This window comes from Lissotriton vulgaris, chromosome 12 (assembly GCF_964263255.1).
Source record: "Lissotriton vulgaris chromosome 12, aLisVul1.2, whole genome shotgun sequence".
In the NCBI taxonomy this organism is placed as follows: domain Eukaryota; kingdom Metazoa; phylum Chordata; class Amphibia; order Caudata; family Salamandridae; genus Lissotriton; species Lissotriton vulgaris.
In genome coordinates this window covers 57,121,392-57,134,535 of record NC_141700.1, presented here as the reverse complement: position 1 = coordinate 57,134,535, position 13,144 = coordinate 57,121,392, and the positions used below count along the sequence as shown (strand labels likewise).

General features: G+C 43.7%; 1 protein-coding gene across 2 annotated transcripts in view; it reads left to right on the top strand.

Moving 5' to 3' along the window:
- Positions 1-1,014: 1,014 nt before the first annotated feature.
- CHAF1A (chromatin assembly factor 1 subunit A) overlaps positions 1,015-13,144 on the top strand; it is an 80,718-nt gene continuing 68,588 nt past the window's right edge. For both annotated transcript variants that reach the window (XM_086947068.1, XM_086947067.1), the window contains exons 1-3: positions 1,015-1,277; positions 5,460-5,516; positions 5,749-6,572. In XM_086947068.1, the coding sequence (XP_086803194.1) occupies positions 1,220-1,277; positions 5,460-5,516; positions 5,749-6,572 (939 nt within the window). In that variant the 5' untranslated portion in view covers positions 1,015-1,219. The remainder of the gene's footprint in view (positions 1,278-5,459; positions 5,517-5,748; positions 6,573-13,144) is intronic.

The window sequence follows — 13,144 nt, the reverse complement described above, 5'->3', positions numbered from 1 at the left end:
TAACCCTAGAAGGGGGCCACGCAGCCTCTGGAAAGCCTTTCCAACACACTCTGTTGCCAAACACTAATCACTTACACTGGGGCGTGCACCAATAATGACACTTGATACGTCATCAAATAGCAGCCAATCATAATAAACAGTCTGCAATTCGCAGAACGTGCTGAACGATCTGCACGAGCTCTCTCCTCGTTGCCGCGTAACGTTACGTCCCAAACCCATAACAAACTAAACCGGAACGTGAAGATGGCGGCCATTTTGGAACAAAAGTCTTTTCAGGCTCAGCACTGCAAGTTTCTCAAAAATGGTCAAATAAGCAAAAAAAATAACTTGATTCTTTAGCATAACTGACATAAATACATATAAAGAGGTAATATTATTGTATACCACGGTTCCAGTCGTCACAAGCAAAGGGAGTGACTGTTAATGGCTTAATTCCACTACGTTGAAAAACTAAACGCCAGGTTGATATAATTAAGGTCCAGCTGAATTATAGATATGAAACGCACCAATTTGAAGACGGTCCTTCGATGTTCTCATGCTTCAGACAGGGCGCTGACAGAGCTACTCTTTTGCCTCTAATCGGTAATATAATTAGGCGGTTTTCATGAAAATATTTATTTAAAAGATATTGTTTAAACTTCCATTGCTACTATTTTATTTAGTATTATGCTTTTCGTTTCTTTTCTAGAAAGGCTTCGGTTTGATAATTATTTCGGACATATACTTAATGACGATATATTTGTCATACAGTTTTATCCTTGAGCAATATAAAAGTCTTCAAAAATTCGTTCACTGTAAGATAACAGAAAAGATAACAGTCTTTGTAGCCTTGTACACACACACAGCGACATTTCATGAACCTGGGAGCAGAATCAAAACTTTCGCAGACAGTGACGCTTCCAAGAATTGTCCAATACACATTTAGTTTACACTAGCGCAGGCCAATCGCAACCTTTCTCGGAGATTGGGCGGGTTCAGTAGACGGGGGTTCTATCTTCTGGCCCAGTCGAAGTTACGGCGAGAGTGAAGTTGGTGTCACGTGATCGTGGTTCAGCCTATCAGCAGTGTCCGCAGCTGTTCCCTCATACGTTCCCGCCAAATACGATAAGGCGGCTGAGGAGAGTCACCGGGAGGACTGAGGGGTATCGTGACGTAGACATAGAGGGGGTACCCCGGGGCAACCGAGCGGCAGAGACAACGGAATCCTACAGGAAGCGTTATGCCCACCTCCGAGGAACCGGCGGTCATGGCTGGGGGCCCCCGGAGGAGTCCGGGAGGTGAGTGCGCGCGCGCGAGGGCCGGAGGAGCTGGACAGAGGGCCAAGTGTCCCCCAGAGGGAACGTTGAAGCCAGGGAGCAGTGTTACCGGTTGAACCAGTTATATTTCGCTCTCACTTGCCTGTTTAATAAAGGCCCCTGACTGATGGGGACTGACCCCCCTCCCTCCCACACCCCCCTTATTGGGCCAAGGATGTCATGTTAAGACGCATCCTGAGCTAGTGCCCTCGGTGTCAACATATCCCCACATTCAAAACACTCCTTCCTCATATCATGGGACAGTCACGTTCCCATAACACATTTTGTTGATCATAACACTCACCCTTTCCTCAAACTAAGTCCCATACTAAGTTACCCCATCAGCACCGACCCTCACATAAGTGGACACCTATACCCCCGTATGTTAAATGTCCCACTCCCCTGCGCTCTCGAACCACATCAATAGACCAGAGTACCATTCGGACGAGACTTTTACTGGCAAAATGGCCCTTATTGTATGTAATCTCTACTTTCATTAATGTCTCAGCTGTCAGCAACGCTTTACTCTCTCCCTAATAGACGCAACAAAAAGTAACATGAATCTACAGCATTTATATAGTGCTCACTACCCGATGTGTACCAAACTGTGCAATGTGGCTGTGTGGTCTATTTAATGTAAACTTTTATATAGCGCTAGCTTGACCCGTATGTATCAGCGCTTTACACACACACTGTAAAAAAAAAAGGAAATTGCATTACATAGTAGGAAGGCAGTAAGGAAGCAAAACGGAAATAAAACAACATGAAAAATAGGTAAACGGTGCAGGGGAGGGAGAGAAAACAAATTTAGGTGGCTAACACAGTCTGGTCACCAACTGTCCTTGAATGTCAAGAGAGAGAGGAGGCAACTCTGATATTGAAGTCTAGCTTAGTTGACGTTGGTCATGTAAGTATTTGTTAAGGAGATGAAGTTTCAGGTCCCTTTTGAAACAGGAGGATGGGTTGCATCTGAGGACTCTAGGGAGAGCGTTCCACATCTTGGGAGTGTTGCCAGAAAAGGATCGGTACTGGGAGATTTTCTTTTTCAGTTTCGGAGGGATAAGGAGTGAGTTGGAGCTTCTCAGCTTTCTGGATTGGCCTGGTTGGAAGGGTGTTGTTTTTATTTATTTTTGATGATACTATGTAGTAAGTGTTTCCATGTCGTGAGAGGACCACCGAGGTGCAGTTATCGTGTTGTGGGATGCATTATGTAGCAGTGTGGTGGGTGATGCAGTGGTGGGAAACAGACGCACACTTTTATGGTTTTCAATTTGGTTGCAGCTTTGAACAGTTCTGCAGGTTCATTTATTGTACAGTCTGATTAGTTGTTTATAGCACTGGTATGTCCGATCTGAGATCCTTTGTATAATTGTGATCCTGAGCTGGCATGGTTGGAGGGAGCGAAAGAAGTGGAGAGATCTGTTTGGATGGGCATTTTTTTGCAGCTGGAGTGTAGATATTTTGGGCCTGCAGTGGTGGACAAGATTAAAGCCCTCCAGATTGTCTGGTTATTTCATTATGTTTGTTTGGAGAACTGATCTTTTATTTTTGTCTGTACAGCACTGTGAAGGACAATCCTTGTAGTAGGGATGTCATTTGTGAATGTAAGAGGTATAAGTTTGCTGCTGTCCGCGGAGTATTATGGCCTTAGTATTATTGTTATGGCTTATATGTTATGTTTGAAATCACATAACAATACAATGCTCAACTTACCATACATGTGCATGGAAAGCAGTTTTCCGGGTGGGTTGTTTCCTTTTCATGGGTTGGAAACTGAGGGTGTGACTGTCGTTCTGGGCTCTGTTGCTGTGATGTGGGGTGTTGTAGTTATCTTGGTAATAGCTATTTTCAGCTGTTCTCTGAAGTGCATGTGCTCCTGGGGTCTTCCAAATTAGGATACTAGTGAGTTCCAGAGGTTAGTGGCTTGCACTGAGAAACAGTGCCTCCTGCACATTTCTTATAGTTAGGTGGTACATGTAGTGCAAACCTTGAGCACAGTGTTCTGTTTTGTTTGTATTGATTTAATTTAATTTGTAGGTACAGCGGTCCTTTTTTGGGGGGGTTCTACGAACAGTACAAAGCGCTATGAACATATAGCTTTAGGCAGCGGAGCAAATGCAGGACTGGAGTCATGCTTTCTTTTGGGTAATAGTGAAGAAGCCCTACCTCAGCATTTTGGATGAGCTGTATTTTACAAATGATGAATGCGGGTGCGCCATGGTATAGGCTGTTATCATAATACAACTTGGCGAGAACGAGTATGAAGATGGCTTGCAGTTTGTTGATATGCAAGGTATGGGAAGATGCAGCTTTATGTAAAAAAGGCATTCTTTGTGACCTTGTTAACATGCAGTTTCAAGGATGGGTATGAATACATGGTCAATTGATGTGGGCCTTTAGGTTGCTGGGTCGAGGTTTTTATTTTTGAGGAGATATTGAATGTAAGCGGTTTTGAGCTTGGGGAACCAAGTTCCGGGGACTTGCTGAATAGGCATTTATCTACCTCCCATGCACAGGTTAAGACTTTTGGCAGTACTGGTTCTGAAGGTGATCCAGATGGTCAGGCCGTATTGATATTGAGCATATTGATTTGTGACAGGGTATTGAAACAGATGTCTTGCAATTGTGGTGTTTATGTGTTTTGGCACACTATCACACAATTCTGTTAGAATTTAATGGAATTCTTCAGAAGGGCAGTCCAGCGTCAATTGTGCATGTAGAGTAATGGTGTCTGTGATTCTGATGGCACTTTTGTTGCCTCTGTTATAGTGGCATGGCATGTTTTTGTCTGTTTCATCTCTTGATTTTCTCCACATGTGCATTAGTATGTTAAGTTGTTTCTGTTCTTTTGATATTAACTCATGTATTCTTTTTGTGGTCAACCCTTGATGTGTTTATTGTTGGTATGTGTTTGTGCGGTGCATTGGAGATAAGGGCGTGTACGTATTTCAGCTGCATATTGGAGGTTTTACAAGATGAGTATGAAGTTGACTTGTTTTTTTCATGGTCTGTACTTGTTTGTTTGAGTATTTTTGGTGTCTTTTGAAGTGGTATTCTTGAAAATGATGACAATGTGGTCTCTTCAGCTTACTGGGGAGTTGTCTAGAACTGTAGCTTGTCCTATGGGTGCAGATATGACATCTAGGGATCCATTAGGATGTCGGGCGGATCACCACCCCCATGGTGGCGGTGGCGATCCGCCCGACAGAAATGCCCGCCCGCCACCCTTTTCCCCCCCGCCACATTACAATGGCGGGGGGGGACGCAACGGAGGGAAACACCGCCCGCCACTTTTCCGCCCCGGTCGCCTTGCGGCCGGGGCGGAAAAGGAATAATATGGTGGCGGTGTCTAATAGACACCGCCAGACATATAATGATGGTTGGTGTGCAGTGCCTTTCCGCAGCGGCGATGCCGCCACGGACTCTGGGCCCCCTACGGGCCCCCAGAGTGAAGTACAGGTGGGGGGTGCACGTGGGGGGGGTACCTGTGGTACCCCCTTCATTGTCATGTGCAAAGCTGCAGGCACCGCGCGGTGCCTGCCGCTTTGCACATGACAATGTTAAAGTGCATTTTCAGCATTGTGGCGGGCGGTGCAGAGAGCACCGCCCGCCACAATGCTGAAAATAAAGGATGTGCCCGCCACTGTGGCGGGCGCATCCTAACGGCACCCCCGGGACCCCGCCCTTATGGCGGGCGGTCTCGATTTACGATGGGATGACGGGCGGGCAAAGTCCGCCCGTCATCCTAATGGAGCCCCTAGAGTGTGCCCTGCATAGTGAGTTGGGCCAGAAACATTTTGTTCGTAGTGGTGGTTGTATAAAGGGAATTGGGCCTAAACCAATCTTTCACACTATAAAGGAGAAGGAGGCGGCAATTAGGTGTCGTCATTCACTCTATTTCAGAGCGTTCATCATTGCTCTAATCTCTTGTTTTGAGTTATGTCATGTAGTTCTAAGTTATGATGAATTTTATGGTTCTTAAAGCCTTTACTTTCTTGGGGGTCGGGGGATGTTATGAAAATCCATTTTAATTAATAAATGGTCAAATCGTGAATTTTAACAATAAGCCAACGTCTGTGATTATTTAATTTTATTTTCCACTATTGTTTTTCTGCCTTTGTTAATGTTGCTTTTGAATTCACACACATTTCTGTCTTTATCTAGTTGGGCTATCCAAAGAAAAGAAGTCTACTCCTGCCCCTGGAAAAAAGCTTGTACAAGGTAGTCTCCTTGAGATTAAAATAAATAAATAAATAAAAAGCTCATGCATGTTGTTGTCTCATGAATGCCTCTTTCCCCATGTTTCATTTGTTCAAACTGCATTACCAGGTGAGGCCTTAATTAACCATTAAAATTAGTAAATAGTATAAGCTGAAAGTAATGGAAATGTATGGTGTGATCTTGAGTGATCACTGTAAACACTAGACACAAGATCTGTTTTTATGTTTTACAGCTCGGTTGCCTTTCAAGCGTTTGAACCCTGTACCAAAAGAGAATGTGGAAGGAGTATCTGATGTGAAAAAAGTGAAGCCTTCTCAACGGGTTTCTAGTCAGAATCGTCTTCCAAAGCTTGACACATCTATAGACTCCTTTGAGAATGATTGCCAAGTAAATCCTGAGACTGTATCCCCACCACCAAAAACAGTCAATGGAAAAGGACCACTGGATCAGTTTCTAAAGCGAAGGACTGATCTCCCGGACCTTCCAGCCATTAGCATAGACTTGACTGAAGACTCCAACAGTACACACGGATTCAGTAAGGAGGTAAATGCACTGGAAGAGGCATCGAATAGAACAGTACAGCAGGTCAAAAGTCCAGTGAAACCTGATTTGTCCAATCAGAATGATCATTCTGAAGTTCCCATGGAAATTGATGAACCAAGTTTGAATACGTTGGCTTTTACGAATGGCGATTCCAAGGATCAGATATCCTATTCATCAAATGTATTATCAGATGGTAAGGGTTTAACAATGTCACAGGAGAACGAGGCTCTGATCTTTCAGGGGAAGAAGGCAGTGGTGGTTCTGGAGGACATTATGATTACAAAACCCGCTTTAATGGGGTCAAGTGAAGAAAGTGTGGTGTGTAAGGACAACGATGAAGTGATGGACTCCCCTGTCGAAGTAGAATCTGCTAGTCCCACCAGTTCTCCATCAGTAGACAGCTCACCTCTTGCTGGAAGGTCACCATTGACTGGAAACTCGCCAGTGGCTGCGACTACTCAGGAGAACCAGAACAGTACAAGTCCGTCATCGCTCACAACTCCTAGGCGCAAGGTAAGTCGATTTGCCCATTCAATATATTCCTATTCTTTTGTTCTGGTATCGTGAAACTTGACCTCTTCAGTCCTGATATTGAGCAAGATTTCACAGTGGGTACCAGATGGAGACCTTTGGTTGCACAGCATGACCTCTGTTAGGTTTGAGTTTCTTGTTGATGATGCTTCACATCCTAATGTATATTTAAATAAAACAGACAATGCCTAGTTTAGATTAATGTTGATAAATAGTGGCACTATGAAACCTGCTTTGTGAATGACTGAGGCGGTGCCAAATTGAGAGTTGGCTTCTTGCTGTCTATGGGTGCAACATTGGAGTAGTTGTCATCCTTGGAGTACACTTGAACCCTTTGCTTAGTAGCTGCTTGAGCAAACAGGCAGATCTTGCTGTTTTGAAAGAGATATATTGTCTGTGTTATGAAACCAGTTTGACCCAGTGGTGGTAAAGCCTTTCTTTGGATTTTGCAAAAATATTTCTACATATTGTCAGTTATGAGTTGGAAGCACAAGCAATGTCTTAATTTATTCATGTCAAATAGCAGTGGGTTTCCGGAGTCCTGTTTAGATGATCCACAGATTGTCTGTAATGAAGCACTGAATCTAGATGGGCTTAAATTAAATGCCCTGTTTTTGTTTTCCTCCTTTCTCTGCCACCGCGGCCTTCTTTAAGACCATGTGTGGCAAATTAAGCCTGATGGTCCGTTATCATTCCAGAGAATGAGTGCATGCTACTTTCTGGCGAAAATCCGCTTAGACTAAATAAGAATTTGCAAATATTATGTTGCACTTTAACTTAACTACAGACTGACCTCTGCCGGTTTCAATTAAGTGTTTACATTCTATTATTGATGATGATTTACTAACAATTTCGACAAGATTCCTAGTTTCTAAGAGACCGTACCCAATAAATGGAAAAAAGAGACAAAAAAGAGACAAAAAAGTGATAACAAATATTTCAAATTTATTAATTCTTATTAAAAATGGTTTATATAATTATCACATCTGAAGCCTCATACACTGTAGACGAGCTGTAGTAGTTCTGGGGTCTGCATTTCTGCTTGAATGTCAAGATTACCTACATGCAGTCTCTGTGGTCTGGTGTCGTTCCTTGTCTATGTATCAGTCACTTGAGGTCCTGTCAGCTGCCTTGTCTCCACCCACCTCCGCTCTAGCTGATGTCCGTCCATGCATGCTCCCAGCATCCTATCTTAAATGTTTTAATGCTTTATTCTTATTCCTCATAGTAGTGCCTTCATGCAAGTGTCATTGCATCTTTCTACAGATGTTTTCATGCAAGGCTGGTTATTTGTCAGTGTGTTGTTTGAAGGACCTGCGGGTACCCGTGGTTAAAGGTTTAGAGCATGGTTCACTGGTGCATTTACACAGCCTGTTCCGTTCAGTGTGCTGTTCTGTACCATCAAGGGAACTCGTTTTGAAAGTGCCTTGGTACTGGTGCAGTTGCTGTGATTGCAGTAGCTGGGGTGTTAATTCAGAGTGAGTTCAGCTTTCCCGTAAGCATCCTACCTGTAAGCAACCTAATCTACTTTGCCATAAGCTGATAATCACTATTGACCACTCGTAAGGAGTCACAACATAACAACCCCCGAGGGGGAGCAAGGGTCAAAGGGAATGTCTAAAGACCTAACCAGATATAATCCCCAAATCCTAACTTATTTAACACTTCGAATAGCTGGTGGTCTAATAGAAGATAAAACACTACAGAGGCTAGAAGAAAAAAGTAAAATCAAATCACTCGTCACACCTAAGGACCATAGTCACTAAAAGTGCTGACACGTATGACTCTATGACAGAAGAAACCCCGGAGGAGGGGAGAAAACAATAAGGATTTCCATCAACTGCCCTTCGTGGCCAGTGTCATCATTTGGAACTCCCGGAATGCCCCTGTTGCCAGAGGAACTGAGGTGACAAGCCAAAAACTGGTGGGCTGGGCGTATGGAGAGATCAGTGAAACAAACAATTGACCAAATCAGTTGATTAATGCAGTGCAGAAATAAACAGTAAGTGAAGGTAATGTTAAAAAGGTTTCAGCAGCAAGCCAGAAAACATTTAGTGATTGCTGATGAACTTGATTAAAAACAGTAACTCTGCAATAAACAAATCTGCCGGGTGTAGTGGTCTACTAGTTTCTGCCGTCCTGGGTCATAGGACCCCGGCTTCCTTCAGGACCTTTGAGAAGAACCTACTGAATTTAGTTCAATTTGACCAACAAGGGACCACGTGCATCCAAAAAGCATAAAATTATCACAATACAATTGGTTGTGAGCTTATACAATACCTCTACACAGGTCGGATGGTTACTCAAACCTGTGGAGAAACAAACAACATGCCAAACATTCAGCGTACTAGGTAAAGCCAAACAGACTGTATCTGATTGCACGCTCTGTAGTTGAAAAAGGTTGAGATAAAAATTCAAAATAAAGTAGTAAACAACTCGCCTAACCCGTGTGAGGTATCAAGCCTCACCTCACCTGGCTCAGACTCAGGTCTAGGGAAGCACCGCCCTAAAAGTAGAAAAGAGAAACCCACAGCAAACAACCATATGATTCTAAGTACACATAGAACATCATAGAATGCTATTGGTATACCTGGCTGTGCTGTAGTGGATACCCTGCTCTTAAAACAACTCCAAAGTTGAAGTCCTTTACCACTGAGATAGCTCCTACGAGTAACAAGGGTTAGGAACCTATTCAGGACATTCGCAGAATGTAGATCATGAATATACACCCCCCCCATCGGAGAAGTCACATACGGCTCGTTTCGCCTGGGCAGATAGCGGTTTAGCAAATGGACACTTAGAAAGTCATAGTGCCAGTCTAAAATGGGGCTATACTAGGGCCACACTAAAAGAAAAGAAATGACCCTATCACCGCGTATGCCAAAAGTCTCAAATATTCGAGCGCCTCCCCATGGATATAACTAGGTGCCTGATGTAACTTGTACTAAGAACACCCCCATCTTTCTGGATCGAGGATGAGGGTGACTATCGATGAGAATAGAAATGCCAATATCATCGACTCCCCTTCCCCCCCCCCCCCCCCCCCCCCCGCCTAGAACGTAATGTAGATACAGATGGGGAGAGGGGGTTAAACAGCTTACCTCTCCGTCGGTACCTCAGGCAAATTTGCTGAGGCTGGGGGGAGGTGGCATGTCCTCGCCGCGCGGCGCCATTTAGAGTCCCGCTGGATGGAACGACGTACTGCATGACGTCAGTCACTGTTGCCAATCCCTTGTAAGAACTACAAAATGACACGGGCCAATTGCTGCCTGTAGTTCATTGCTGTGTAGTTGAACGCAATGAACTTTATTAAATAACAAACTGTCTGTCCTGAGCTCAATGTTGTATGGAGGTCCCCAATAAACAATCGTACATACTCTGTTAGTCTACAGGATGATCACGCTAAACACGTATAAGAATGATATCATCTAGGAGTGACATACTGGCCAGATACATCTCCCATATGGTAACCGGGGTAAATAAGTATCGTTCGTAGGGGACCAATACGTTCATATGTATATATAATGCGGATAGAATTCGAACGGATCAAGAAAGTCACCGCTCATAAGGAGTTCCAATGCATCTCCAGAGCTTGTGCACAGTGGAAGGAAGAGGAAGGTTGATGAACTGATGGTAGCAGGTCACATAATTCTGCCTCTTGAACTTGATGGTACCAGTTTGAGGCCAAAATGTGGTTTTGATGCTGGTTGCCTTACCTTTTAGGCCCTTTGATAGGTTGCAGAGTGAAGGGTCTAGAAAAAGGTTTAGGCGTGTGTCTAGCCCCTGGTTGATCCACTTTGTAGTGTTTCTTCAATTTGACTCTTGTGTTTATGTGTTCCAACTCAAATCCTAAGGAATTCTCTTTGAACAAAATGCAGAAGCCTCCTAAACTCCTAACCCCACAATATTGATCAAAAACCAGTACATGATCTTTGCCTCTCAAACAACACCTGGGAAATTAGAGGATTATACAATGCCACATTGACCCCCAATTTGCTCTAAAATCCTCCCCATGGAAGCTTGACTCCAAAATCATAAATTTTAAGGTCTGGATTCACACATAATTATAGCATCCAGGCCTCTTTCGTAAATATACACCCTGCACCAAAACTCTTTAGTAAATATGCATTTTGCTGGAAATATTAGATAACCTTTGCACACTCCTGCTGCTGTTTTAAGAAATGTAAATAAATGGGTAAGTGTCATATGCCCCTAAAGGTTGGTTTGAATCTTTCCTCTGAGGGGAAAGCATTGGTATGCGTGCTATCTTTTATTTAGGACTCCCATAAAATTCTTCTGTTAAGTTTGAGTCGACTTGGATTCATTATTCACATTCGCTGTGAATCTTACTTAAGTGATTGTAAAGAAATTGGATTATTACTTAGGGTGGATGACTGCCCACCTCAAGTATTAGTAGTTATCCATGTCAGGGTGAACCCTCAAAGCTATGGCTGGGTATACCAGACCGGTTTAACTTGGGGCAATGTGTAAAGTATTTATGCAGTGCCAAAATAACGAAATGCAACTTAATAAAAATCCCAAACATAATTAGACAAATAGAGTTAACTTTAATAAACAAAAGTACACCACAATGACAACAAGCATTTGCAATGCAATAGGTCTCACATTAGGAAAGTGTGCGCTATTGGTATTGTAAATGACAATTTTTTTAAATATGTGTTGGCTTTGAAAATATATAAATTAATAGCATTGGTATTCACAAAGCCATTAGCTTACACTTTCCTAATGCAAGTCCGATTGGCTATTGCAATGCTTGTTGGTAGCAAGCAAGGACAGTGCTGTTGTGGTGCGGAGTATTGCTGTTGTGGTGGTGCGGAGTATTGCTGTGGTGGTGGCCCTGAGTGATGTGGTGGTGTTGTGTTGCGTGCGGCAGTGTGTGGCGTGCGGCATTGTGTGTGTCGTGCAGCAGTGTAAGTGCTTTGATACTAGAGCATGCATGCTCTTGTATCGGCGCGCGCACGCTCTACTGCGACAGTGTGCGCGTTCCATTCTCAGGGTGAGTGCGTTTCGGGTTCTTAGTCACAAACAGTATGAATGAATGAATGATGAAAACAGGAAGAAGGACAGTCATATGGGGCTTGCATGTTTTCTATTCGGAAATTGTGTGCGAGTGAACCAAAGTAATGGTTTGTAAACAACAAGAAAAGCGGATATCAAAGGAAGGGTGGGAGGGACGAGCATATGGGATGTGTGAGGTAACGAAAGGTAATTGTTGTAAGAGGGGGAGCAGGAAGTGAGGCCGAGCGCGCGCTGGCGAAAGCAGTCTGCTGCTTTCAAGTCCGATGCCAGCTTTGCGCTTGAATGCCTCACATGCACTGGCCATGAACCGCATTCCAAAGGTCTTTGGGAGCATTTTCTGGTGCCCCTTACTAAATCTCTCGCATAGCGATCGCTTACGCGATAGCTAGGCGAGACCTAAACAAACATCCAATAAATGATATGAATTTTTTAAGGTTTAAGTAGGAATCGTAGCAAGAAGCATAACATGACAATTAACAATGGTCAATGGTTGCTGTAGACCAGGACCTAGGCGCAATTTATAGCTGACCAATATGAAGCATGAGTTGGAAACGCCATCCAGGTCCGTCCTGGTCAAAACTTTTACCTTCTGACTTAGTCCTTTTCCGTCTCGATGTCTCGATCCACCACAGAAGTACTTTACTAAAGCCCCTCTAGTACCTCATGGAAGAACATAAAGACTCCCAGGATGTCAGGCAGAGACTAAACGGCAAGGTCCAGTCCAGGTTCAGTACCACTGGCCCTCTGGGCAGTTGCAGGAAATCCCTCTTCTAGTTTATCTTTGTAGCTTTAACATGTCATCCTTATGACCTCTGAAGTCTACACCTTTGTTCTGGGTACAAGAAGGAGCATGTCCACCTCATTTAGGGCTATTCCCTGGTCTGTCTGCAGATTCGGTCTTCTGATGTTCCACTAAACAAACTGTGAGGTGAAGTGGGTGCCTGGAGATGCCCTATTTATGCTTGGCACAAGGTTGTTCCTGGGAATGACTCCTAGAGATACCCTAACCAATGGGTAAAAGCTCCTAGAGTTAACTCTACCAACGTTCACCATTTTCAAGATAGTGAGAATCTTCAACTACGCCTACACTTGGCCTCTGAGGGCTGGTAGTGTACTATGGTAGTCCTCATGTCCTTTCACATTTAACACTAAAATCCAGTTTGGGGCAATCACTGCACTCACAATAAACCCAGAAACAGATGTCTGGTAGAAGAAAGCAGGGGTTTCCAAATGCCAGACAGTGCATACACAATTGTTTTGGCTTGCTGTCTCGCTTGCTTTCAAGTGCAACCCCAATGTTGCATGTAAAAACCCAGCAAACCTGTCAAGAAGGTTTTGACGTTCAAACAGGATTGGACACTAATGTCAACAAGCATTGGCATAGCCAATAGGTCTCGCTTTGGGGCCTTATAAGTGTTAAGCCACGCAACAGTTTATGTGATTGCACCAAGGATATTGTGTTGCATAACTAAATACTTAGAAGGTCCCAAAAGCAAGATCTGTTGGCTAAGCCA